The following is a 27,200-nucleotide window of genomic DNA, read 5'->3' as shown; positions in this document are numbered from 1 at the left end:
TTTAAGGGTTAAAACGTTTCAGTTTGAGAAATCACAGTTCTGACCCTCAAATCTCTGTGAAAAGATCCTTGCTGTATTCCACAGAATTTTGTTCTCTTTTCCCTTCCTGCCTCCACAGGCAGGATCGATAAAAACCATCAGAAACCACCCCTTACCATCTGGCCAGGATGTGGCACAGGGCTGGGCATGCCACCGTACTGCAGTGAGCGGGGGAAACCTCTCCCATTGGAAGGGCCCACTTCTCGAGGAGGCTGCATGGCGTTTCCACTTGGATCCTCTGCAGAGGATGAGGAGAAGGAGGAAGACGAGGAGGAGGAGGAAGAAGCAGGAGCCCTAGAAGTAGCTCGATACGGTGGAGGTTTCCCTCCGTTTTCCAGGCGTTGCTGCCTCTTGCCTGGTCCCTCTGAGTCTCGTGACCGAGTCCAAACATTGCCACCACTGGAGCGGCCAGTCCGCCGGCTCCTCTTCTCCCGCCTCCCGTCTTCTCTGATCCAGAACTCTTCATCCGTGTCTCCATCTTCCCCAGGGAAGTGCTTCATCATTGCTCGGTGGAAACATCTCTCCAAATTGTAAGCCATCTTGGTATATTCTGCCACGAAAAAAATCCAGCAATGTCAGGGACAGAGACTTTTAGAGAAGAACTGTTAAGCAATGCTGGACTTTTCTTATTTCCCAGCCAAATTACCTCCACAAAGTCTTTTGGAGAAAGACCTCCATTTCTATCTAGCTGACTTTGGTTTATGTTCTTAAACTTGATAAGCAGTGCAGCATCAGATTTGCTCAGTAAACCCACCAGAGGACAGGCACACAGGCATGACAAAGTACCGCTAGCAGCACGGCTTGCACGGTCAGCATTAACCTAATGTCCCAGAATAGTGCCAAGAATTACATTATGACGGACACCACCTCTGCTTGCAGAGATGTGTGACCTGCACAGTTAGCCAGCAGTGCTGAGAGAAGAAATGAAACTTCCAAAGATATCCGATTATCTTTAGAGGCTTTTCTTGGACTGGTTCAGATCTCTGCTATATGCTACAAGACAGAGAAAAATCAGCAAAGACACTTTCTCCACTTTCAGCTTTTAAAGCATTTGCTGACCACGACAAAAAAGCTATTACAAATATCAGTGTCATAACTGTGTCATTTCCATGGTACAGTTCTGCTCAGGGGGGCACCTACATTTCATTGGAATGGATAAGAATAAAAAAAGATGTGTGAGAGATGTCAATGACAAGGGCTTGTAGCAAATAACTTTCCAGTTGTTTCTGTTGAAGTAGCCTAGAAGTTCCTTGGGAAACAAAGCTCTCCTAGTGGCAGCACAGGAAAATGCTTTTACTCGGGGCCCACAGTGACAAGCTAAAGAGCTCGAACTAGTTCCAATTTGAAGACAGTCTGCAGTGATGACCCACCATATGGGAACTGATTTCTTACCTAAGCAACATGCAGAATTTTAATTGGCATGGCAATTAAACCCAGGGTTTCCCATTTGTGAACTCATGTTATTCATTCAATAGCCAAGGAAGCTAAACAAAAAGATGTATTTTCCATCCCAAAGTCTCATTTCTCAGATTTCTGCATTACTCTGCAAACATTGAGGACTAACCAGACTCCTCTGCTCTTCAAAGTACATGTTAGATAGTGAGAGACAAAGAAGCACAGAAACACATATGCAGGCACACAAAGGAACAACCTTGCAAAAAAACCCAAAAAACAAAAAACAAACAAACAAAACAACCAGATTTTGTATGTTCCGTCTTCATTATCTACCAACATATGAGTCCCATTGTGCCAGCCCACAAATTAGCATGACAATTGTGCTAAAAACCCGTCTAATCCCTGGGCTTTATTACTCAGGAGCTCCTACTCTTTCCTCCAGACTCTCAAAAATACCCTGGAAGAAAATAGACATAAATCCAGTTGTGGTGAGTAGGGACAGGTCAATACTTGTTTGGACTCAGCACTGCAAATAGATGAACTTAGCATCTTACTGCTCTTACCACTGCCTTCACCATTGTACTTAAGACAGTTCCTGAACATGGTCTTCATATCGCCCACAAATTCTTCCTTGGTGCAGTACTGACCTCCATTCAACTTCTTCTCCATGCTAGAGATGTCCATGGGGGCCTGAAATGCAACAAAGCTTCCCTTGAGTTACAGTGAGTGCAGTGGGACTTGCAGTGTTGCATAAATTGCAAGCATCTTCACAGAAAGTCATGCAGAGCAAAGACTCTCATCATGCATTTCCTAGACCCAAAGGAACCCCTGCAATTTGACTTTGAGGATTACACAGCCCACAGAACTTCAAAGCACAAATAAATAATTGCACCTCAGTCAACAAAGAGCATCAGCCAGGCAAGCTGTGTTGTCTTCCCTACCTTAATGATCTGGTAGTAGTTGGGAGCATATGACTCATCAACAGGTTCCAAGAAAGGCCAAGAATCCTTGTGAGCCTTTACCACATCTAGAACTGGTAGTCACAAAAGACAGGCAATTGTTAGACACACATGCCCAGGGGAGTCATTCAAAGAAGAAAAGTGGGACAGGATGACTAACCTTTATACATGGCTGTGAACTCATCATCCAGTTCAAAGCTGTAATTGAAGAAAAAAAAAACACAACAGTGAATACAGACTTAGGACACACAAGGCATTTCCTTTTACCTCATCTTCCCTTCCACACCACACGCAGTGCCATGATGTTAACAGGCTTCATCACAAACACTCCTCTAGCATGGAACAAATCCAGATGTTTCTCAGCTTATTCCTTGCAGCTCTCCAACCTCATTTCTCCCTCCTCATTTCTGTGAATCACCACACTCCTCCCCTCCCTACAAATGCCCCACTGCACAGGTGTACTACAGGCACAGCTGCATACTCACAGATCCTTGGCCCTTCGTTCTTCCCTGGTAGGGGAACTGGGATCCAAGTGGGAAAGCTCAGGTGGGAGCTCCTTCCCCTGTGCCAGCAGCCAGGCCCGCTCTTCACGAAGCTTCCTCCTCCTGGCTCGTTCTGCAGCAGGAAGGGAAAATGAGCAAAGAAGCCATTCAGCACTACCTGCCAACAGTGTCTTGCAAGGAAAAGTCAGGCAGCTCCTGTGGCTTTCAAGAGCTCCACTGAAATGTTCTTTCAGCAAAGAAGCTGAGGAACTGATAGAATACCATGCACCACAAACACATCTCTTCAGTTTTTGTGGACAATGCCATCAAAAATTTTGGCATGATATTGTGATGCAGATGCTCTCTTAGCCAACCTCCAGAAAAGTTCCTGAAGACGGCGTGGTACAAAGAGAGAAGTTCAAAGCACAGAATGAGGCACAGATCAGTTCAATGGAAAGAGTTGGCTTGTTAAGTTACCATCCTACAGCTGTTCACTGCTACTCCCATGCTGTCAAGAAGGAGCAATTATTCCTCAGCCACATGAACTCAAGGCAGCTGGTTTTGCACTGAGGATGATAAAGAGCAGTGCTGAAGGATGAATGAAGTTCTCCCATCTGGGTAGCAATGAGTAGCTGGGGTCAATAATATTTTCCATCACCAGAGCTAGCTTTAGGAAGATTGTTCAGGTGGGCCTTCACTGCCTGGGCAAGTAAACCACCATGCTGGAAGGCCATTGAGACAGGTTTGGTTTAAGAGGTGAAAGACAGGAAGAGGCAATACTAGTAATATAATCTGTGGTTTGCAACCAGACAGCTGGCTAACAGACTGTTTCATAATATATAGTTTATGGACTCTTATGAGCCTCATTTCCTTTTTGTTAAAGCAAATCTGAATTCATTTGACTTGCTAAACACCTGCAATTGTATCAACCTTCTGCTTAAGCAGAACTTTCTGCAAAAGTACTGAAGGAGAGATGATACAGAAAAAACACTCCAGAAAACAGGCCACAGCTGGGGCACCTGCTCTGGTGGAAGGGTTTAAATATTCTCTCTTACTCCGCTATAAGAAAGCTTGAGATGGAGAGCAGGCAGACAAGAAAACTAGAAGTGGGCATCTCCAGAATAGCTCTATCTGTGTTTCCTTACAGTCCTTACTCTGACGTTGGAGTCACCACTTCCATAGACATTCTGGTGCTAAATATAAAGGTTTACATGTTCTTCCTGTAGATGCTGAGGAAAACGTCCTTCTCCCTGAAAAGAAGTTGACAGTCATAGCTTGTGCCCCATCAAAAAAAAGCAATGGATTTCTCTATTGGGAAGAAACCAGAGATGTCACAGTAACACACTGACATGACCACCATTAGCATCACTGCAAGTCATGGCTTCACTTGAGGAACAAATCCTTCATCTTAATGCATATTCTGACAAGATAACAGTTGTTCAGAAATAGCTACAAGGGAGATACTTACAGAGAAATCCACGAGCAGATATATCAAAGACTAGTTAAAAAAAAAGTCCATATTTCCCATAACCAGACTGTGGGTTGCTCTGAAGATGAAAGGACAGGACTTGCATCTAAGATGTCCTACAGAATCTATCAGCATCTTTTATACTATATAATGAGAAGGAGTCCAACATCAAACTACAGTTAGCAGAGATTAGCAGAGTCAAGCACAGTTCAATACCACATGCTTCTTTGGTAAAACTGACATCACGTAGATGGCATTACTATGGATGCCAAAGTGAACAAGCTGAGAAATATGTATGCCAATGACCTGGGCAGCAAAAGGAGAATTTCCTGGCAACAGCAACCAAGAGGTAAGGTCACGTAGATTTTAGAAATCCATCAGTACCCATCAGGGACCCAATACAATAAACTTGACAGGAATTGGTATGTGCTACCCTGATACAGCTCAGGCCCCTGCAGCACAGGAAGATTACACAGCATGTTAAAGGTACAGCTCACCGTAATTGTTGTAATGGGTTGAGATCTACTCATCAAGTATCAAAAGCTAAGTAATGCCCTAAAAAGTACCTCAGACAGCTAGCAAGTCATGTACGTGAGAGGTAACGTTTAAGCAGCATCTGTGAAGAGAACTGGAAAACTCTAACATTCTGTTCTGGTAGAAATCTAGAAAACTGCTTTAAGTCAAAGTCAGGAAAGTCCAGATGGGCCCAGCAGGAGGGTCACTAAATGGGGTGTGTGTTGGAGTGAGGGGAAGTGAAATCCCAGACTAGAAAGAGGAAAGCCATCTGAAAACAGGCACAGAGTCCAAAAACGAGAGCCAGGTGAAGTGCTGATGAAGTCTCAAAGAGCACAGACATTCCATTCTGTGTTTCATATCACCCCTCTACAGAAGATCTTGCAAAATTGCTTGGGATTTAACAAAAGAAGGCAAAACACAATAAAATCTTTGTTACTCTCAGTCAGGGGATGTCCAGTTTTAAAAAGTCTGAGCCAAGCAAAACAAATGACTTCATTTTCAAATGACTTTCTGTTCATCATAAGAACTACCACAGTGCTATGCTAATGGAGGGGGTGCTTGACAATAAGGAAAGATGGTTAAGAAGCCAAAGTTTTTCCTGGAAAGCTGCCGTTTCTAGGGATGAAAAACACTGACGTGATTTAACTGAACAAATGATTTAAATAATCTTTCCAAACAACTTTTGCATCACTTTAGAAGTGGACTTCTCTTGACTCAGCCTAAACTGACTGGGGAAAAAGTTTGAACTAAACTGAAAGAAACTGTTCAAACGAAAATAAAAGTATGCCAGTCAAAGAAAGCACTAATTAATACAAAATGGCTTAAAACAATTTACTGACCAGCCCCATGCCAGTTTTTTGATTGGCTCTGCTACATTCACATCAGATGACACAGTGCTTGTGTTTACCCCAAAACTGACACAGCTTATAAGAAAACAAGCCCAGCTCTGAATATCACATTTGTCTTTGCAGATCTTCAGGATCTTCAAGATTAATTTTGTCTATACAGGTAAAGAATTAAAGCACAAAGAATATGCAATATGCCAAGGTGAAACAGATGTCTGTGGCAGATCAGGAAGCTGGATGTCTCTGAATTTAGAGCACCAGATTAGCCAGGACTGGCAACCAGAAATATATGAAGGCCAAGTAAGTAATTGGATTCTCAAAGGGTTAGAAAGTAAGCAGGTAAAAGAAGCTATTCTTAGATAACATCTGGTCTGCTATCAAACATCTGGTAGCAAACTGTTTCATCTTGGAAAGTTTATGGGGTTTGCATGAACTTTTTTTTTTCCCTTCCCCTTCTGATTCTTTATCAATTTAAAGACTCACAATACTGATACTGTCATGCAGCATGAGAACAGTTTCATGAAGACGTTGTGTTTCCCTAGAGCTTCAACAGCCCAGCCAGTCACTGTGGCAGAGCAGAAAAAAACTGAAGTTATCACTTGCCAGTGCTCAGTTTAGCCTGGTCCTCTCACCTTAAGTTTTCTAGCTGATGAGGTCAGTAGCAACATGAAACTACTATTCTTGCTACTCCCATGTCATCCCCTTCCATTTCACCCTGAAAGGAGTCCTTTCGTCATGCAGCAGACCAAAAGGACAAATGGCTGTTCAGCAAGAGTAAAGTCAGCTAATCCGGCACACAGAGAAATACATGAGGACCACAGCAGGAAGATGGAAGGAGGAAGCAGAGGAACAATATGAATGGTGGGAGAAAATGAGTATAAATCAAAGGTAGAAGACAAAACTGAAGGGCACATAAGATAACAGTCATCAACACAGAGATGGAGAACGAGGCAAAAAGAAACTACTGTCAGACCAATTTATCTGAGCCAAGTCCAAGAAAAGACATCTCCATTAGCATGCCTGGCAGGGGAGGAATGCAAATGGTAGATCTTAATTCAAGGCTTTGGTCTCAGCTTCGAAATCTCCCAGCTCTGCTTCACACTGCACATACCTTCCACTGCTTTGACCTTCTCCTCCATCTCTCTCTTTCTCTCCTCCTTTAGCAGCTGCTCCTGCTCCCTTTTCTGCACCGCTATAAGGATTTGGCGCTCCTCTTCTTCCTCTCTGCGCCTCTGCTTCTCCACTGAACTGAGCACATTTGGGTTTACCTGTGACAGAACAGTGCACAACAAAAATGTAATGCATTGGCTTATTCAGGTCTGAGCAGGGGCAGGTTTACTTTGAGCAAGTACTAGGCACAGTGAACGCTGGAATGACAACAAAAAGATTTGTACACGTGAATTCTCAGATGAAAAGCAACACGTAAAGGAAAGTTACTTGTCAAGCAATGAAACCCTACCAACCCAAGGAGAAAGGAAGGAGAAGTAATCGGTTAGACAAACTGCTGCTCCATCAGAGATGTATCTTTCGGATTTCCCTTCTGGGCAAAGAATCCTGGCTGTTGATACCTCTATGCAACACCTTCTACTCTTTCCATTAACAGAGTCTCGAGCTGCAAGAACGAGCAGTAAAAACTACTCTGCTGAACCTGGCTCTATCATAATATACACAGTACTTGGGACAGAAAAAGAGACCAGTATGGCCTTACATCAAGGTACTCCTTGTGTTTCAAACTGTATTTCTGTATGCTAATCTGCCCCAAACTAGCTCTTGCTCATTTATTTGGGCAGGTTTTTTTCTACTGAGTCCCCTGGCCAGCATTCTCATTCAAGTACGCCTGGCTCTTTATTGCACTACTTCCTTACCTCCTCACGCCCAGCAGGCTGTAAGGCTGTGTTTGATCCCACTTAAGACTGCACACTTCCCAGACCAGGAATTGCCTGCTCCTATTTCTCCAATAAAGTGCAAAGTATGTATACCACAGTGTGGAATAACCTTTATTGCTTTAATTTAATTAAACGACAAATGAATCAGTCAACCACTCTTTGACTTATGCAAGATCAAGGTAAGTGTGCCTGATAAGCACGGAATGCCTACTAGAAAAGAACAACGTGCATAGTTTTGTTCACCTTCATTTTCAGTGACTAACCAGCAACTATCACTTAGGCAGAAGGCATTTCCTGAGGATTAGCAATCAGCTGGAGTTCCCTGGCTGGTGCTCAGACCATCAACCTCCCCAGGCCTATTATAATCCCCAGAAAAAAATCTGGCACCAGGGTTACTATTTTGTTCTTGTTTCATTATCTAGAAGAGAAACCTCCAAGTGTCTTGGTAAATGCCCAGAAAAGTTGTCTGTTTTACCACACATTCATTCCCTCTCTGCCTCTCCTTCTCCTACAGGCTGCTAGTCTACAGTATCCCCATGTAGATCTCCACAATGAGCATCACATGTTATTTCCATGTCCCCAGTAGAAATACATCAAGATAATTATGCTTCTACCACAAGCAGCTACAGAAAGAAGCCTCCAGTATGAGATTCTTCACAATATCAGGACCTGCATTTAGGGGCAGACTGGACAGCACAAACACCTAGTCTGTGCTGACCTTTTTAGGCAAAGCTCACAGCAGGATCTCACCACCAGGGAACTCTGCCTATGTTCTTCTCCTTTTTAGATTTTGCCAGCTATTAGCAATTAACGCTTGCACTAATTTCCTAGGGAAACTGTTCTGTGAACCCCAGCTTGTTTAGGTTAGCCACGTTCTCCTCACTTTCAGTCCAAAGTTAATTTTTCATCCTCTCATTCCATCCAATTATGCCTAATTACGCTCCTCAGTGTTGGCATAAATGTTCCTCTTCTTCAGCCACATTCCAGTGTTTATGGGCTTCCTCAGACACTTGCACAAAACTTCTGTGTTTCTGTACCTAGCTTAAATGTTTCTGCATAAAGCAATCCTTCCAGCTCCCTAATCATTCCTGTTGTATTTCTCAGATGCTTTCACCTCTCCATCAATAAGTAAACACCAGGATGCCCAGTACTGACACTGGTACATCAACTACAAGAGATTAAGAACTTACAGAATTAGGTCCTACATTTTCACTTTCTATTCTTTTCACCTCTTTCTCAACCATTCTACTATCCTATTCTCTACTCATACACTGCACATATCTTTTCAGCTGATCCTGACGGTCTTGAAACAGTTTTCTTCTAAATTTCTTGTCCAATCCTTAAATTATAATAGAAACAAAAAACAACAACAACAAAAAAAACCTTTGTGTTCTGCAGCCATTAGGAAGAGAAAGAGGAGAGCAGAAACCAGCCACCAGAAGTCAGCACAGTAAAGATTTAATTGAGGATGTGACCATCAGCCTTTGGTTTCTCTAGCCTGTAGACCTAAGCCAGCCTGGCATGCCACACTGATTTGAGCAGGTGGTACACAGGTAAGACCTCCTTCTCCCCTAGATGCATACAGCATCCATCATTCAATACCTACAGAAACATGAACACAACATCCAAGTAGCAGTGGTGAAACCAGGACCTCTCTGAGCCTGCTGGGTGCATTGAGCACTCTAAGCTGTAATGGCACAATACAGAATCCACACCACATTCCAGATCAACCCACCACAAATGTGGCATTCACACAGCAGGGGGACAATGTCAGGCAAAGCAGACGATGCCATCCTAACAGATCTCATAAGAGAAGGGATGACAAACTCAGTCTAGAAGGTATCTAAGGCTGCAGCAGATGCCCACAGTCACAGCATGTGCTCCCCTGTAGATCTTGCAGTAGTAGAGCAGCAGTGGCAATGCTGGGATGGGCTCTTTGAGACACTGCAGATGCAGAAATAGCTTCATTTCCAGAGGGACCTACTGCCTGCTGCCCCACTTACACCCATTGGAGCTGACTGGGCTCATATCTCAGAGTTAAAAAAAATATATATATATGAGAAAACAAAGCCAAATAAAATTAGACAGGAGGTCCCAAACTCATACTAGGTGTGACAGACCTACTGGCAAGACAATCACGAGAAACTAACACAGGTTAAACCTTCTTCTTGAAAGAAAAGGTGGAAAAGGGCATTTCTCTTGGCTTAATACTCAAGTGAAAACAACAACCCACACATCTGTGACCAGGGCATCACCACCTCCTTCCCTCCGCCAGAGAGCACTCCAGGACACAACATTGCTGCCTCCCCCAGACCCCAAAAGGGCAAGTTTTCTATCTTTTCCTTTGCTTTCAGACAGTGGGTATCAGACTTCAGGAGGAACCAGAGGCAGAGATGCCCCCAGCGCTTTGCCCTTCAAACCCTCTCTGCTCTGATTTGTGCAGCACTGCCCTAATGAGGGTGCTGCTCAGGCAACTCTTTAATGAGGAGCTAATCTGAACCACCTGTTGAGAAACCCCCGCAGGATTAGGAGCCTATGGAGCAGTTGTATCTTGGACAAACGTGGCATCCACTTCGTGGAGCTGGGAGGAGGGGGTTACCCCCACAAGGGACCTGAGCTTTTCTCCTCAAAGTTTGCCTGCTGCCCACCCCTTGCTCAGCCAGCAAACCATCAGACATGCTGGCACCTTCCCTCCCTCCCTGCAGCACACACAACTGCCACATCCCTCGTTGTCTGGAGATTCACCACCCTGGTGCTGCCTGGCTCCCTGCTCCCCAGCACGGCAGGAGCTGGGAGGGCCCCCGCTCACTGGAAAACGTTTCACTGGCCCACAGGCAGCAATTAACAACCCTCTGCAGCCGCAGACCTGGAGCACCTGCGGTACTGATTAGCATCATTCAGGCTCCATGTGTTTCCCACTCCCCTTCTCCACTGGGATTTCTGCTGCCTGTGAACAAACACGTGGCCCTGCGTTTCCTGGATGGGGGGCTTTGCAGAGAGCAATGCTGGCCCCAAACTGACCATCACCAGGGTCTTATTTTCCCCTCTGCAGGCTTTTATCTGCAGCATGATGAGAGGCTCTTCCTTCCTTTATGTATTCTAAGTAATCATATTTATTGTGGGGAGCTGTACTTTCTCCTTTGTTTTGCAGGAAACACTGACATACGTGGAATATTCCCTGCCATTCAATTTCCCAGCATTTGATAGTATTCTGGGACAAAACACCAGATAACTGTGCTTTCATTACATCTGCAGTGAGGGATTATGCCACAGCCTGATAGAACCAAGCCACTTTTTTCCTCCAAAGCTAATCCTGTGTTGCTTGACCGATTTCTCTGGGCAGAAGTTGCCAGTTCAAAGACCCCCCATCTCTGCCGTACCGTGCCCCTGGCTGTGCCAACGTGACTGTTGGGAGCTGAATGGTGAACTGAATTGGAAAACAGATCTATGTTAAAAATAACCCCAACCAAAGAAAAAAGGTTATATTTAACTCCAGTCGTTTTCCTGGGTCTGGTTCACTGCACAGACACACAAGCAGCAGCGCCGTGCCATCAACGGGGCGGAGGAGATGAGGGTGAGGAGGCACGGATAGAGCTGCTTGAGCTGGTCTGACAAGCGCTTCTTTAAGCAGCCTAAATTGTGATTTTTGTTTCCATCTGATTCCCCCTAATTCAGCTCTGTGCTGCATCAAGTCCTTGTCTCTCTCCGCACTATCTACACCCTCATGTGTTTGCAGCCTCACGTTTTTCCCTTGGCTGAATTTCTGTCATTTCCCTTTGTAAGCCAGTTCTTCCAGCCCTCTCATCCTTCTTCAACTTTTCTTTGAACTGCCTCGAATGTGCCAGCACTTTCATTGAAGTGGAATTCCCCAGGCTGAGCGCAGATTTCCATATGCAGCTGCACCAGCGTCTGCAGCAAGGCCGGTTACCTCTGCGATCCAGAGGGCAGCACCTCCCTGCTCGCCATAGAAACCCCGAGTGTCAGCCTGCATTTGACCGGCATTACCACCCATCTTTCTTTCAGCACGAGCACTTTTCAAACGGCTCCTTCCCACTGAATAGCGATGCTGTGGTTTATTTTTTCCCCCAGGAGGCATCTGCTCTCGCCTCCCTCCGTTGTCCTCCCCCTCACACCCCCCCTCACCTCCTGCTTGATTGGTTTGATGGGCTGATGGTCAGACATCCACCTGGGAGAAAACTCTGTCCGCTGTAGACGCTTCTCCTGAAACAGGGTTGAGAATTGAGGGAAAGAAAAAGAGAGTGGAGGAAATTAGGGCACATCAGTGACAGTGGCAGGAGAAACTCTGGGGGAGAGAAGTGACCATGAAATCCCTGTTAGCTTTACAAAGGTAGCAAACACGCTGAACTCAGTCCAAGAGTACCATGCTGACTGCAGAGCCCGTTTTACAAAGCCTTCCAGCTGAAGGATCCCATTTCTATTCTGACCCATCTGAAAACATTCCTTTAACGGACGGTACCCATCAGAGTCTGAAGGCTCTGACATACTATTTCAAGCAGACTTAAAGAGGACAGCCAAAGCAGCAACTGCCCCTGCAGTAGAGCCAGCAGAGAAACTGCAGTAAAAGTGAAATCAGAGGCAGTTTGCATAGAAAAGCCAGGCAGTAAATCGCAGCAGTTCAAAGCAGACAGATTCCCTGCTAGCAAGAAAGGGACACAGAACACAGCTGAAGACAGTAACCCCTTCAGCCATCCTACCAATGCTGATGTGCAATCATGAATCAGATCTCTAGCCCTGCCACTTCATCAGGGGGAGTCTTTCTCCCTGCAGATAAGCTAGACAGCCCCTATATCCGGGGCGCTTGCAGTCTGGAGGTGGGAGCAGGATGGGATGATGTCTGCACAGTCAGCTCTCCTTCTGTCAGCAAATGTCCGTGCTCTTGGAAGTGGCCAGACAGAGGTAAACAGGATGTTATGCCTCCTCACCTTCTGTGCAATCATGTTGCAGATCTCCGGCAGGAAGTCTTCACTCAAGAGTTTGTAGAGCTGCCGCTCTCTAAGGGAAGTCCTCTCTCTGAAGCTCTCGGTGACCTGCCTCCATTCCTCTTCCGTCTGGCACAGCAGCCACCATGTCCCACGGCCTGGCCCTTGGGACCCTTCAACAGCATGCAAGAATGTTATCTCCACAGCAGTTACGACTAAGAACTTTTATCCCTTCTCTTCTCCTACTCTCAGGGCTTGGGAAGAGCAAAAGACACTGTTCAGGGTCACTGCTAAGGGAAACATGCTCTAGCAGTGTAAGCACCATCAATGAACACAAAAAGTCACTGCTGTAGACCCAAAACTCTTGCCCCACTGGAAGTACTTTTGCCTCCCCTAGTAACACTGCAAGTGATGCCAAGACAGGGGAATGACACAGGTGAAGAAGTACTGGTAGCGTGGCACTCTCCAGTTTCAGTTCTGACATACCAGAGGAAAGGATTTAATTTGTTTCTGGTAACGGAGGCTGTCAGCCAGAGCAGGACACAGAGTAATGCAAATGCTTGATTTAGTCTGGCAGCAGAATAAAAACACTGGAAATGAATGTTATTTGAAATAAGCCAACATTTTTTTTAATTTTTTTTTAGTGCTGCAAACCTTTGCTGCGGTGAATGAAACCTCCCATTCTACCCAAATGAAACGTTTTGTTTGCAGGCACTTGAAAGAACTGAAGAGGAAGTGAAGGACGGGGTTCATCGGGCTGCCAGATGAGGGGGAAGTTGCAGAAGTTCACATCCCATCCCTGCTTGATCCAGCGTCAGATCTGAAGCAGATCTCCCACCGCTCTGAAGCATGTCCCAACTACCAAAACATTCGGGACCGTTCTGCTTTGTGTGAAACATTTGAATATTAATGGTGAAGGAAAGGCTCTCACACAGTGGTTGGAACACCCACCTGGAAAGAGGCAACGCGGTTCCTGCTGCACAAATGTTTACTCAGAGCAGAGAAGCCTCATGGGTTGCAACTTGCATGTTTTTGCCCAAGGATGCTCTCTAGGCAGAGTTGGTGGACTGCTTTTGGGGAGGGGGAGGATTGGCTCAAATCCTTTTGGGCTGAGGAGCTTTCAAGAAAACCCAGGCTAATGACTGGCTACTGGAAAAAAAAGCAACAGTTGCCGCCCCACCATAAGATGTCATGCAGCTTCTCACTGCATTTTCAACAGATTAACAATGAAAAAATGAAAATATGCAAAAACCAGAGCCTCTTACTCTCTGAACCTGACCTTGGTCCCTATGTGGTTTTGAACTGTCAGCAGCTCCCATATGCAAGCTATCAATCAGGTTCCCCCAGGAAGGCTGGGGAGCTGTAGCCTCCCCCTGATCCCCTGCCCTTGGTCACACACCTCAACTCCATGGCAGCTCCAGGTCACAGGCCAGCACACAGCTGAACTCACCATCAGCTGCAGCTCACGTTCATGTAACTGGGATGGCAAAGGAGCAACTTCACACTACTTTCCATCACCCTGGCTTTGTGATGCTGTCTCCTTGAGCCAAAGGAGGCAGAGGAGGACTGAAGACTGTAATACCTCAAGCTATTGCAGCCAACCCTACTGGGGCTTACTTGCGTGCTGCCCCCGAGTCTGCCCTCTCTATTTCCCTTCCCTTGCCAGCTGCCTGTGGCCGATTGGCTTCAAAAGCAGCCAGGACCAATGCACTGCTTTGTGCCACCAGAAGATTACTCCACAGCTAAAGTGGCACAATTTGCCAGAAAACAATGATCTGATAAAACCCACAGTGTCTCATGCATGTAGCTTCAGCTCTGTCTCTTGACTCCAGAGCAGCAGCCAGGAAATCTGAGCACAAAAGCAGAAGGGAATGAGGCACGGTAAGACAATGCCACAGTTGCCTTTTATTGTGGTGGAATAGGCAGGCTGAGCCTGTGAGTTATGTGGAAGCCTAGGGATTCTCATGTATGACAAATGAGCACAGGCCCCCTCAGACTCAGTTGCACATGATGTTGCCAACTCTCTTTTTCTGCTTGCCTCATTAACCCTTAGGTAGGTGTCTACCAGTCAGCACTTAAGAGCACCGAGCTCAGTCACCAACAGCCCCCAGGAGGGAGAGGTGAGGAGAATCAGGGAGGTCCTCCCCTGTCTTGGCATCACCGACCTCGCTCTCTTCCCAGTCCGTGCATGTGGCATGAAAGAAAAAATGTGCTTGTTACAAACAGGGGCTTGCGTTCAGCTCACCCCTGGAGAGGCAAAGGGCCATTCACAGCCCGTTTCCATCAACTTGAGTGAGAAGGTAGACCCCTAAGGCCTCATGTAACCCAATAAGTTACATCTCTTCATCCCAAGCTAATCCACAATAAGATAGGAAGTAGTCAGGTGCTCAGGCTCCCAGCTGCAAGGCAGCCTGTAACGCTAACCCTCCTTCCAGACTTAGTCAGACCACTGACAGACAGACTCTCCCTTTCCCAAGAAAGGCATCTCCACAGGCTTTGATAATTTAAAAGCTGTGTTAGCTGATCATATCAACTGTGACCCCACAAAAATCTCTTTACCATTTCTTATCTGAGTCTCACGGATTAGCAAGTTCTCTTCTGCCTTCTCCCTACCAAAAAGAAAGAGAAGGAGTTATACAATAAATGCATTACTTCACATCACTGAAACACTGCTTCCGAAGAGAAGAATGAGGTTGCAGCAATGATTCAATGCAGAGCAAAACCACGGAAAAAAAACCTACCCTTTTTAAATACATATGTTTATGGACACACACATACATATCTACACATATATACATTTATCACAGCTTTGAAAAATTTGAAGAAGTGAGGGATGCAGGGCAGTATTTCAATACTCAAGGGAAGTACCCCAAAATGTGTATGGACTCAAGTGGCTAAGATTTTGGCTTCAAGCACTGCGCAGTGAGTCAATGTACTCCTTATCAAGACCATATCCCCTAACACTGCACAGAGGAACTGCATTAGAAGTGAGGCAGCTGGAAGAGCGATACCCAGTGTTTCACCAAGCTTGGCTTCCAGCTCAGTCAGAATTTTCTTTGGAAAGTGATCAAAGCATCCACCAAGCCTGAGCTTGCTTCACTTCAGAGATGCACTGAAATTATGGTTGCATGACATATACATACTTACCAGAGGAACCCCAGAAGCACATTATATTATTAATTGCAAGAAGTATCAGAGAGACTTTCCTCTGGGAACACATGCATCCCACATCTCTTGCAGGAACCTTTCCATACCTCAGCAGATTTTCCTCCAGTAGTTTTTTCCGCTTTGGGGGTCGCCCTCGTCTCTTGCCTGTTTTCCCAGGAACGTTTGGAGTATTTGTCTGTCCCCCACATCCCCTGCAGAATGGCAAAAACACCATGAAATATTTGCTGAGCACGGGAACTGTGGCTGGCGGGGACAGAGAAAGGCAGGGATATTGGAACAGCTGTGAGGAACCAAAGCAAAGGAGGGATTAAATCAGAGCAGCCACAGGATGGAGAGGAAAAGAAGATGAGGGTTTCCCCCTTGCTGAGAGCTTGCTCTGGGAGCCGCCGGCACGGTGCGGGGCAGCCAGCAAGGAATGTGGTGGGGCGGGCGGCATCGCTCAGCAGAAGGCTCTGCTGGTGCCACAAAGGCTGCAGGCTGGCTCCGGCACATTGTGCCACACAGGACAGCTCGCAGTCTGCTTGGCAACTTCGTGCTTGCCCCGTGCTGCTGCAGCCCTGCATTCCCAGCCACCCCCTCCCGTGACAACAGCAGTCAGGCGGATCCCCCTCCGGTCAGGCTGGCTGCGCTGTCCCCCTCCCACCACGCCCTGGGCATAGGGGCATTTGAGTATCCGTTACCTGTCTGGAGCCAGCTCTCCGTTGGTTTTCGCCTGCACTGGGTCCTCCTTGTACATCCGTGTGCCATAGAAATACCAGTACAGAGCCCCGCTGCTGTCTTCACCCAGCGGCTCCACACGGAGGCTGTCAGCGTCCAAGCCCTGCACCCACGGGGAGCCCCCCGCCAGACGGTGACAAGTTGAAAAGCAGCCACACTGTCACACAAAACATGATGACACCCCTCCGCAAACACCTCCCTCCCTCCCACCATGCCACAACAGCAGTACAGCTGCTCCTCCGGGTCGATCTGGGAAAATGTTACTCCTGGGGGGAAGGCGACGTTCGCTCTCCGTCCAGGGAGGGATTGAGATTGGCATCTCTAATTTGAATGGCCTCTCTCGTTTTAACATTTCATCTCTGGTGCTCCTGACAGCGAAGGTCTAATTAGTGCTGGCGACAGCCATGCACAGCCTTGAGAAGCTCCCTCCCCCTCTTCACCACCCTTCCCCCATCCCCCAATGCACTTCAGTCCTATCCTTTCATCTCACACCATCCCTCAGCAACACAGCCCCAGCTTGCCCAGCCCCGCCACTGCAGTTGGAGCATCTCCAAATCCAGTCATCTCAGAAAGAGTAGCTAATGAAGCCAACTTGCTTGGTGACTTTTATGTTACAAGCACATCCCCATAGAGCAAGAGCCTCAGGAGTAGTCCTACGTCATTGACTTGGATCCTCTGCAGGGTGAGAGCTGGGGAACAAGATGTGGAACTGCTGACCCATAGCACTGCCACCAAGAGTCTGGCCTCAAAATATCCTTCCCAAAAAGATTCCCTAATCTGGCCCACAGCCAGGCCATATCCTCTGTCCCCACATTCCCACTGCCCAGCGTACCTTGAGGAGGTCAAAGACATCATCTGCATCGAGCCGGTAGTCACAGAGGCGGTGCAGGATCTCGACTCGGGTGCGCAGTGGTAGCTCCTGGAAGGTGGACTCTCGCAAGGGGTTGGGTTTCCCTTCCTCCAGCTCCCAGCGGTAGTTGATGATGTCCTCCAGGTAGCTGTGAAATGTCTGGGATCTAACCAAGGAAACAAACGCCCACACATAATGTAGTTTGCCACGCCAGAAACACCTGGAACAATCAAACAGCTCTTCACCTTGCCACTCGCTCCTCATATCTGCCATCGCTAAGCCGAGCTCCTCTTTCTGCCCCTTCAATAGTTTTCTATGCATTGGTTCAGTGGCTTGAAACTTTAGTAGCTGACCGTCTCCACCACCACTATTTCCTCTCCACTTCGCCACCGTACACCTCCTATATTCCTGTTGTGGCCCCTCTTTTCTTCTCCCTTGCACTCCAAGGTGCCTCCTTTTCCCACCCATCCAACTCTTCCAGTTGCTCTGGAGCACACCCACAGGGTCCAGCCAACACACAGGACCTGTCATGCAGCAAAGCATACTCGCTCCCAACAGGGGTAAAGTGTGCCTTCTGAGTGAGGGTTCAGACCACTGCATTCTCTTTCCTAGTCTGCCAGATGATCAAATTGAACATTTAAGTTCTTCTTAAACACTACCCCTAGAGTGATCTTCCTCATTTGCTAGCTGGGCCACATTAAATCCCCCTTTCTTTGCCAGCAGCTCACCACATAATCCAAGGAAATGCATTTCTTCCCCTCATCTGTTGAGGATAAATGTTCCTATCTGACACAGACTGCTGGTGGAACTTAAAGCTAAAAGAGCTCCTGGCTATATTTTAAGGAGAGCTTATTCTGACTGCTGAAAATTTAAGGGGAGGGTATGAAAAAAATGGCTGGTGAGGCCATGTGCCCCTACATACAACATTTTCTCAGGATCTATCTATATCAATTTGACATCCGAGACTTTCCAGTCTTTCTTAGTCTGCAAGCATTGAGTCCTGAGCACAGAGAAGGGGATCTCCCCCTCCCGTACCCCGGCCATTCCTGCACACACGGGAAGTCCATATGCCGGCAAGAACACCACTGGGTACACACTCCCACCAGCTCTCAAAAAGGCAGCTCAACTTGATAGGTTTTTGGCACAAACTCATTGCTCTATATGATTAATGGAACTGTGCCAGCATTACAGAATTGCATTTGCCCGAGAAATTTCTAACTACTACAAAAGCCATTATTTTTAAGCACGAGACAGAGGAGCAGGATCCAAGTGAAAGACTGTTAGAAGTCAATAAGAAGTTACCTATTAGACAGGGCGACTTAACGCACTTGGTAACCAAGACTGGACTTCTTTACAACAACCATGATGGGACAATGACTGCAAGAACAAGGAAACAGATGCCACATGATTCCACCTGGCAGTGTTTCCCTTCCTCCTCAGATGGAGAGAAATTGATGTTTTGCTCCTCACCAGCCTGCAGATTACTCCCCACCAGCCTGCCTCTTTCTGACGTCAAATGGAAGCTGACCTCTCAGAGCCAACTCCTTTCACCGGATGAGTTTTATCAGTCTCCTGGTTGTATTTAACAACAGATGCTTGAATATACCCAGATCTAATGCCTTCTGCAGCCTAGAGGTTGTTTCCTCTGCATGACACAAGCAGATCACTGGTCTTTCCAATCTGAGTGTAATTGTTTTGCCTCACTAATATCAGCAGTCAAATATATGCAACTTGAGAAGTTCCCTACACGTACGATGCTTAAAACAAGGAAGAACTGCTCTGTGAAGTGATTTCTGTCTCGAGTACTAATTATAGTATACAAAATACTGAAAGTATGCTTTTTCTCTGAAATACTCAAGCACGATGCATTTACCTTAAGTAGCTGTGCATTCCCACAATGTCTTCCTCATTATACTCCAACCCAACTTTCAGCAATGACTTCAACTTGGCAAGAAGCGTGGTACTAGATTCAACTTTATAGCCTTTTTTGTGTTTGAGAGTGCTCTTTGATCACACAAAGTTTAAATACTAGATATTTACTAAAGCCATCAGATATATGTGTATGTATTCTTAAAAATACATACATTTTAAATACATATATGTATTAAAAAACAAAATAAACAAACAAACAAAAAAAAACAAAGAAGATTCAACTCAAGCTCTCAGAATAGAAGCAGTGACTAGAATATCCTCTTCTAAAAGCAGACCAACACCTATATTCAGACATTAAGTCCATTGTGGAAGCATTTAACCTTTCCAAAAGCATCTGAGTTCAAGGCATAAGATTATTTCATTACCTTTGATACAGATGATCTGTCTATTTACAGTAAAACTGACCAAAAAATCTCCACATTTTTCCCAGGATCCTAGTAGTGACATAGGATGCCTGGAAGAAGCAACAAAGGGAACAGTATTTTGACCTGTTAGCCTCCTGGCTGATTTTTTCTTTCACCAAAAAAGAGGGACAGATACTCTTACTACTCACATGAGCTCATTGATTTTGCTTTACCATTTTAGTTACTCTCAAAGAAAACTGATCCAGGAAGCCCTGCAATTCCAAAAGACCATCTGAAATCTTTGCCTATGTAACTCTCATTCTCTCTGGGGACTGGCTCTGTTGACTTATCCAATTTGGTTTGAGTTTGACTTTCACATAAGTGGCTAACACTAGAAATTTCTGCCATCCACTCAGTGTCCAATACATTACAAGCTCTGTTCTCAAGAGTACTCTGAGTTCCTACCCCCATCAATTTTCAAAGACGGCTACTGTGCATTTGTCGCTTTGAATAAGGATAGAAATGAGAACCAGAGATGGGAACCAGATGTCCCAAGGCATTCCCAATCACTCTCAATCTTACCCAATTTATATTTTCCCTCTTCAAGAGGTCTGGTTTCTTTTCTCCAGACAAACATGGGGTGCTCGTCTTCAACCTATCTGCCACACCTATGGTCTCCACTTGGCTGGTCTCCATTAAATCTCCCTTTGAAAAAAGGTTCTGAAACAGATCCCTTGGATTGAACGAGAAAATCTACAGAGAGCATAGCCAACTGTGAGACCTCACACCTTGGAGTTCTTCCCCATTAACACATACATGCTTCAGACTAATCATTTAGCAGTAGCTATAAAATCAGAACCCAAGAATCAGAGAGACAAGGTCCTGGAGAGGAACAGCCTGGATGCAGTTGTCAAATACCTTTCTTTAAAGCTCTAAATACGACAGAGACACATCTGCATGTTTGGCAGTCCTAGGGCATCTCTGCTGCAGTTGAGAATCTCCAAAAACCTTTCTTGTAGGCAAGAAGAGTTGAGATAGAGATACCTCTTCTTCCAAGCTTCTCAGCATCACTGAGACTTGTAACAGCACTCAACCAACAGAAGCAACGTTAAGTGACAAACATCCTTTCTTTTCTCTAAAAATAACATGTGGGAGTGAATTGATGCACAGACACATTCTGTTTCAGGACAAGTATCCAAAGGAAAATCAGCTCTTCACTGAAAGTAAGCTGGGGCTCCTAGAAACTGTTTAAGAGAGAGCCCATGGCACAGTGATTGTCACCATTTCTCACCCTTCTCCCTTCCACTGCCACGCAGCAAAAGCTTCTCCCATACAGTTCATTAGCAAAAGAAAACTGTTGTAGAAATCATCTACAAAAGGTCAGAAGAGTTAATTATCTTAGAGCACTCTGAGACTGTGAAACTTCTTCCTTCCTACAGTAAGTCTTCTTCCCCATCCCAACTTCACTATCTGCAGCACCTTTAATATTTCAGAAAACCAAGGCAGTTTCCTTCACTTGTTATAATATCTCTGCTCTGAAGCTGCCACCCAACATGCAAAGCAATTTGGATAGCTGTAGTGGGGAAGTGGTGGTATAATACATGACTATCTACACGATATGTCCCAAGTGGATGCAGCTGATTTCTCTCATGAGCCCAATGTAATTTTTCATCCCTGACTGTGCTCTGAACCCCCTGGGCTGTTGTCAGAGGTCCCTACCTTTTTTTGCAATGATTAGCAAAGAGGTCAAGCTGAATTGTACCTGTGGTTGAAAATTTTAATCATACCTCGTGGACCTCTGTGCACATAAAAAGAAATCTGGGGCACAGGGAAGGACGTGACCTAGCACATCAGTGTCAAAGGGGAGAAATAACTGCAGACAATCCACAAGAGTACTAGCGAGGCTTTGGCTCAAGTTGCCTGTGATCTTTAGCAGCAGCTGCAAAAAAATCAGGGCATAAAGACGGCACGAGCAAGTCTAAGGAGGGGCTCCCCCCAACATGGGTATCAGCGTCCAGAACAGTCGGAGAAATTATACACCCCCAGAGAGCCCAGTGCTGCAGCTCAGCCATCTGCCGACCAGCTCCCTCCCAGAAGAGGGAGGTTTCTCCAGGAAATGGGAGCTGAGCACTCCATCTTCCATCCGGCCATCCCAATCCAGCAGTCTGCCACTGCTGGTGCTCATCCCGCTCCCCAAGGCACCTTTCCCATTGCCTGGGGTTTTGATGCATTGGGCGATGCTTTGCTGTCAGAAAGACAGTGAGGACAGTTGCGGAGCAAGCCCCTTCCCAGTGCATACATGCTTCCTGCAGAGCTGCCTTTGGACACTGCCAAAGGACAGAGTAAACATTTCACAGGGCTGACGTGATGCAGAGAAAAATTAATTTGGAGCTCCTGGTGAGCTCAGCTGGGAGAAGATAGCTGCCCCCACGGACCCCAGCCCCAAGGGAACCCTGTAGGGCAAACTCAATGTGAAATCTCTTTTGAGTGAATCCAATAAGAGTAGGGCTGGAAATACACACCTACACTTATTTGTTTGGTTTGTTGTTTTTGTTTTAAACCCTCATCTCAAAAGGAAGCAGAGCCACTTGTGCTCTTTAGTTTTAAAGTCTCCAGAGTACATCAAATCTTGGCTGGGAAACTGTAAACAAAATCAAGCCAAAAAAAAAAAAAAAAAAGAAAGCAAAAACAAACACTGATTCAGTAAGAGAGTCCTTGTGTCAATCTGCACTTCCCGCAGGCAGGGTGCCATGGCCCAAGTATGGAATTACTGTCACAGCATACTTCCCTATGCGGTCAACTGCTGCCAACTTTGTTACAAGCTCCCCCTCACCACTCCAATTAAAACAACAACAACAACAACAACAAAACTTTAAAAAAAGCACACACAAAAACCCCAAGCCTGTGAGAGTAAATATTGGATTAAAAGAAACATTAGGATAAGGAGTTGGAAACACTGGAGACAAAAATCTCTCACCGATGCTCAGATACTGCTGGCACACATAGATAAGCCTTGTGAAAGTTCAGATGCTGAATAATTGCCAGGACCACTAGCTAGGATATCTATCGCGTTGACAGGGTTCTAAGTCTCCTTCCATTTAATTTACAAAATGCAATGGGAGAGTAAATACTGGAACACACTTAAGCTACAAGGGCTGGTAAAATGGTAAGCCTGACCTACATCTTATCCCAGAGAGTGCATTCTGCACCCAAAATTAAAACCAAGGACCCTGACCAAACCAGAGGATGACAGACAGCATGAACAATTATAGACCTCCTCTGACACTGAGGACATCTTCAAAGTAGTCTGTGAGAAGGAAAAGGAAAGCAAGACTGGGAGAGCTCAATTTTTTCCCCCCAAAGAGTATTTAAACAGGTACAGAATTACTCTTGTATTTCCTTTTGCAGAGTTAGCCAGTAAGAAAAATAACTGAAGTGATATCTGGTAAAAGCTTTAAAAGCTGAAAAAGACTTGGATTGTCTCAGCCACCCACCATAACTGTTGCATTTACAAGATGAAAATAGACTTTTTGGGCACCGAATTTGTAGTAAACAGGATTATTTTAATTTTTTTTGCCTCTGTGATCTCTCAGTTAAAAGAAACAAGAAAAATCAAGGTCTCATCAGAACAGATGTTTTATCATGGAATTAATTTTATGGACTGAAGATATTTCACCTTATGGGCTGGCACCTTTTAAGTTCTGAATTGGCAAGAAGGCACCAGCTTGGTGTTGGGAGTCACTCAGGTGCTAATGAGAGCATTAATTGACAGATGGCATTCAAGATATTTCCCCCCGCACAGAAGACAGCTCCTTTGCTGTAGCAGAGATCAGGAAAGCTTAATTCTTAACAGGCACACAATGCTTCGGCACAAAGGCAAGCCCAGTTGAAGGTAATGGGAAGGATTCAGGGTTTGCTGGGATGACCTCAGTCAAACATCATTAACAGGGTCAGGAGAAGCAAAGCCTATTTCAGAAGAAAAAATAATGTAAGGGCCCCCATGATCAATCTATCCCGGCTTGTCAGAAAGAGAAAGCTTAGGCTGACCTCAGAAGCAATATGAGTTAGTACTACCAGCCTGACCTTGAGCTCTCATGTAACAATGGAGACTTTTTTTTCTTTACTGTATTAACGAGCTTTCTTATCTGTGGCGGGGGAGGAAGGCTCATGGACCAGCTTGCACTTTACCTTCAAACCACTTACCTTACTCAGAAACTCAGTCAGGCACGATGCAGGGGGAAAAAAAAAAGACACTACCTCATCCATTGGGGATGAAAAAAAGGGTCAGATTGGAATATTGCCTATTTCTTTCCAAGCCCTCTGTGCATGTCTCACTCAGAAGGTGTGCAAGCCAACACGAAGCGTGTATTCTTCAGACCGTGGGCCAACTTGTGATCAGCCTGGCAGAAGCTCAAGGGCAACAAGCACCTTGAAAGGCCTCCCCTCTGAGCACTTCACTGCAGCAGAGCAAAATGACCGAGGAGCAGGAGATCCATGAATCATGACCTCAAGCTTTAACGCCCATGTTTTGTTTCCAATCCAGCCAGCAGCTTCCTGCGTTGCTGGTGGGGACTGACCTTGAATTCCAGCCAGGACCAGTCATGAGGGAAGAAGTAACTCCTGGCCTCACCAAATTGGTGACAGCAAGCTCTTCGCAGAGCCCTGGGAGAGAGGAAACAAACTCCTAGCCTTGCCCTGCTTTTCCTTGTTATCGTACCTTGAGAAAACCAGCTGACCTACATGGGGCTACAAAGGAAAGGAGGACATTTTACATTAATGGACCCTGAATAAGACCATAAAACAGGAAAAATAAAAAATTTGGACAGACCTCCAGAGTGAAGTTCATACTCCCACAGTCAGAAAGAGAGCAAAGATTGCTGGCATAGGAGTCCAACACTATGCACATACAGGCTTGCCTGCTTTGCTTCACTTTCAGCTAGAACAAGTTTTCTGAATGCAGGCACTGCCCAAACCCCAAGCAATTCTATGGCATACCTGTGTGGCCATTCAGGAGTGTTGGTAGTGAAGAAGAGGAAAGAGAAAATAGAAGAATCAAAGTGCTCTGATCTCTATCTTCACCTTTGCATGAGTGACATGGGAAGACATTCTTTCTACTCTACAGCCATGGTTTTATTTGAAACCATAAGAACAAAAAATAGCCAGTTAGTAAAAAGTGGTCTGGTCAAACTGCTGGACTGAGCAGTCTGAAACACAAGTCATGGGAGATTTCCACATCCCTAAAAGATACAGCTAAGACTCTCACAGAAGTTGAGGACAGCAGAGTAAAGTCAGCACCCCAGAAATTCCTGTACCCTACCACTCACTTGCCCATCCTACAACCTTTCTCCAGAGCTCAAATGTGGCACTGAGACCACCAGAACGAACAGGCTGAAGAAATGCTTAGTGGAGACAACAGGATTCTGGCGTAGTTTAGGGCCTTTCCTCCAGCATAGCAACACAAAGTTAGGACAGGAGGTTCTCCAGCAGAAGGGCTGTTTGATCTTACAAAAGAAATCTAATTGGCAGTGTCAGATACAACAGAATCTACCATCCTCCCAGCTGAATTCCTAAACTGCTTGTGTTCAAGACTGGATATCAGGAAAAGGTTCTGCACCAGAGGGCGGTGGGCATGGAACAGGCTCCCCAAGGCAGTGGCCAGAGACCCAAGCTGCTGGAGTCCAAGGAGCGTCTGGACAGAGCTCATCAGACATATGGTCTGATTTTTGGTGGTGCCATGTGGAGCTACAAGTCAGATTTGATTATCTTTATGGGTCCCTTCCAACTTGGAATATTCTGTGATTCTAGGAGAAGACTTAGCTCAGAGAAACCAAGGCTGTCAGTAGCTAAGCGCATTCCAGTCCTGCTCCACATCTTCTTCCATCTTACCTTGAGCAATCTTCCGTGGAATAAACATTGGAGAAGCTGGGAGGTGAGCTGGCAGACATGCTGTATCCCACAGAGAAGCAGAATAGGAACAGCTATGGAGCGAGGCAATGTCTCCAGGGAGGCTGAGAGAATGGAGAGCTGATGTGGGCTGTTTAGTCTAATAAGGGATCACACCACAGGAGCATGTGCTGGCTTGACAGAAGCAAGTGCAGCCACTTAACCTGGACATGACAGCAGAAGTGGGAGTGTTGCTTTGCTACCCCAAAAAAAGGGAGCACAAAGGAAGAAGGAAAAGCCACAAGGTCACCGCGGCTGCTTACCCTTCCAGGGAGGTTCCAGGTCTGCATGCACAGACTTCTCACCCTAGCAATGACAGAAAAACTGGAAACCAGGCAAGTTTTCAGTTTGGGCTCTTTAGTGCTACAGTCACCAATGCATGGATTAGATGGAGATGCCCTTTCACCCGCTGAGAACCAATGTGTGCTGCCTTCTGTCTCATATAGACTCATTTCCCTCGTGTGAGAACCATGAGGCAGTAGGTCTGCTCCCTCAAAGAGGAAGCCAAATGTAAGAACTGAACTCACCTCACGAGCCAATATGGCAATAGGGCATACTTTAGCTTTCTTCAGCTGCCCATAGTCCATGTTTTTCCCGTGATTCTGTTTTTTTTTTTTTATCTAGCAGTCGCCCTTTGCTCAACATAACAGCTGAGAGTGACTTGTTTGTTGTTTTGCTGAGAGAAGACAGAAAAGAAGAAGAGATACTGGAACTGATAGAGCACTGTCCCATATCAGCCAGGTCTGAAAAGGCACTTCCCTTTGGCTGGCAAATGCTGGGGACAGTCAGGAGTGCTGAGATAAGTGTCTATTTGATCTTCTCTCCCCCATTCACCCTGGGTTTCTCACTGTTTTATGTTCACAAACCGCCAAGGCAGCTAATCAGTGCTCTGTGACCCCTGTTAATTGGGCTGTGAGAGAGAAAGGCAGCACTGGCAGGAGAAATCACACATACCTGTTACTTTGAACTGCCTTGCCATTTTCCATCTCCCTGCTTGCAGCAGCTCCAAGCGCCCTTCTGTGCGCCAGGGCTTCTCTATTGTCATCACCAACCCCAGAAACAGCAGGAGAGGCCACAAGTGTTATGTATAGTTGTCCTACCTCTAACACCTCAAGGTACAGGGAGACAACAAAGAGGAATGCTGCATCTTCACCCTAACTCCTTCCACGTGAGAAGGTAAAAGTGATTTTTGATGAAGGAAATACAATCCAAAGGCAGTGATGACCTTTCTTCCTATACGCCAACCTGTTCCTGTCTTTATCTGCCTCCTTGTTGCTCTATCTCCACTACAAAAACAAGAAAATAAGCAGATGCCCAGCATCCAGTTCTCTGTTTCAATACAACAGCAGCCTAATTGGCCAAGTAAGCTGGAGAAAGCAAGCAGTTGGTGTGAAGATGTAAAGCGATGAAGGACACAAGGGTTGGGTTTGTCACTTCTGGTGGGTTACTTGAAGGATGAGGAATACATGTATGGCTAATTACATACACACTGGCTGCATTTGAGCTTTAGGCAGGAACAGGGGTTGTCTGCGTGTTTTTGTTTGATTAGAGAAGGGAACAAATAAGAATATGAACAGCAACAAAACCAGAGAAGCCAGAAACATCCCAAACAATAGCTGAAAGTGTACGGTGGCAAAGGAAGAAAAGTCCCGGGTGTGAAAGGGACGAGGACGAGGATGCGTATACTGCCCAGACAAAGTAACAGAATATTAATGA

General features: G+C 45.8%; 1 protein-coding gene across 5 annotated transcripts in view; it reads right to left on the bottom strand.

Annotated features, from left to right (window-relative positions):
• Nucleotides 1-27,200, bottom strand: part of LOC125691273 (cat eye syndrome critical region protein 2) — a 91,652-nt gene that overhangs the window by 7,218 nt on the left and 57,234 nt on the right. Inside the window, exons 3-14 of one of the 5 annotated variants that reach the window (XM_048940444.1) lie at nucleotides 17,248-17,431; nucleotides 16,379-16,518; nucleotides 15,785-15,889; nucleotides 15,090-15,139; nucleotides 12,534-12,703; nucleotides 11,734-11,811; nucleotides 6,816-6,972; nucleotides 2,879-3,008; nucleotides 2,554-2,591; nucleotides 2,376-2,467; nucleotides 1,998-2,124; nucleotides 156-589 (exon numbers count right to left, since the gene is read on the bottom strand). In XM_048940444.1, coding sequence (XP_048796401.1) covers nucleotides 156-589; nucleotides 1,998-2,124; nucleotides 2,376-2,467; nucleotides 2,554-2,591; nucleotides 2,879-3,008; nucleotides 6,816-6,972; nucleotides 11,734-11,811; nucleotides 12,534-12,703; nucleotides 15,090-15,139; nucleotides 15,785-15,889; nucleotides 16,379-16,434 — 1,437 coding nt within the window. In that variant the 5' untranslated portion in view covers nucleotides 16,435-16,518; nucleotides 17,248-17,431. Of the gene's footprint in view, nucleotides 1-155; nucleotides 590-1,997; nucleotides 2,125-2,375; nucleotides 2,468-2,553; nucleotides 2,592-2,878; nucleotides 3,009-6,815; nucleotides 6,973-7,569; nucleotides 9,792-9,825; nucleotides 11,663-11,733; nucleotides 11,812-12,533; nucleotides 12,704-15,089; nucleotides 15,140-15,784; nucleotides 15,890-16,378; nucleotides 16,519-17,247; nucleotides 17,432-27,200 lie in introns of those variants that run through there. The other 4 variants (XM_048940452.1, XM_048940479.1, XM_048940461.1 and 1 more) reach the window with 4 other exon arrangements.

The sequence above is a fragment of the Lagopus muta genome, chromosome 1, assembly GCF_023343835.1.
Source record: "Lagopus muta isolate bLagMut1 chromosome 1, bLagMut1 primary, whole genome shotgun sequence".
In the NCBI taxonomy this organism is placed as follows: Eukaryota; Metazoa; Chordata; class Aves; order Galliformes; family Phasianidae; genus Lagopus; species Lagopus muta.
This window is presented reverse-complemented; position numbering and strand designations above follow the sequence as displayed.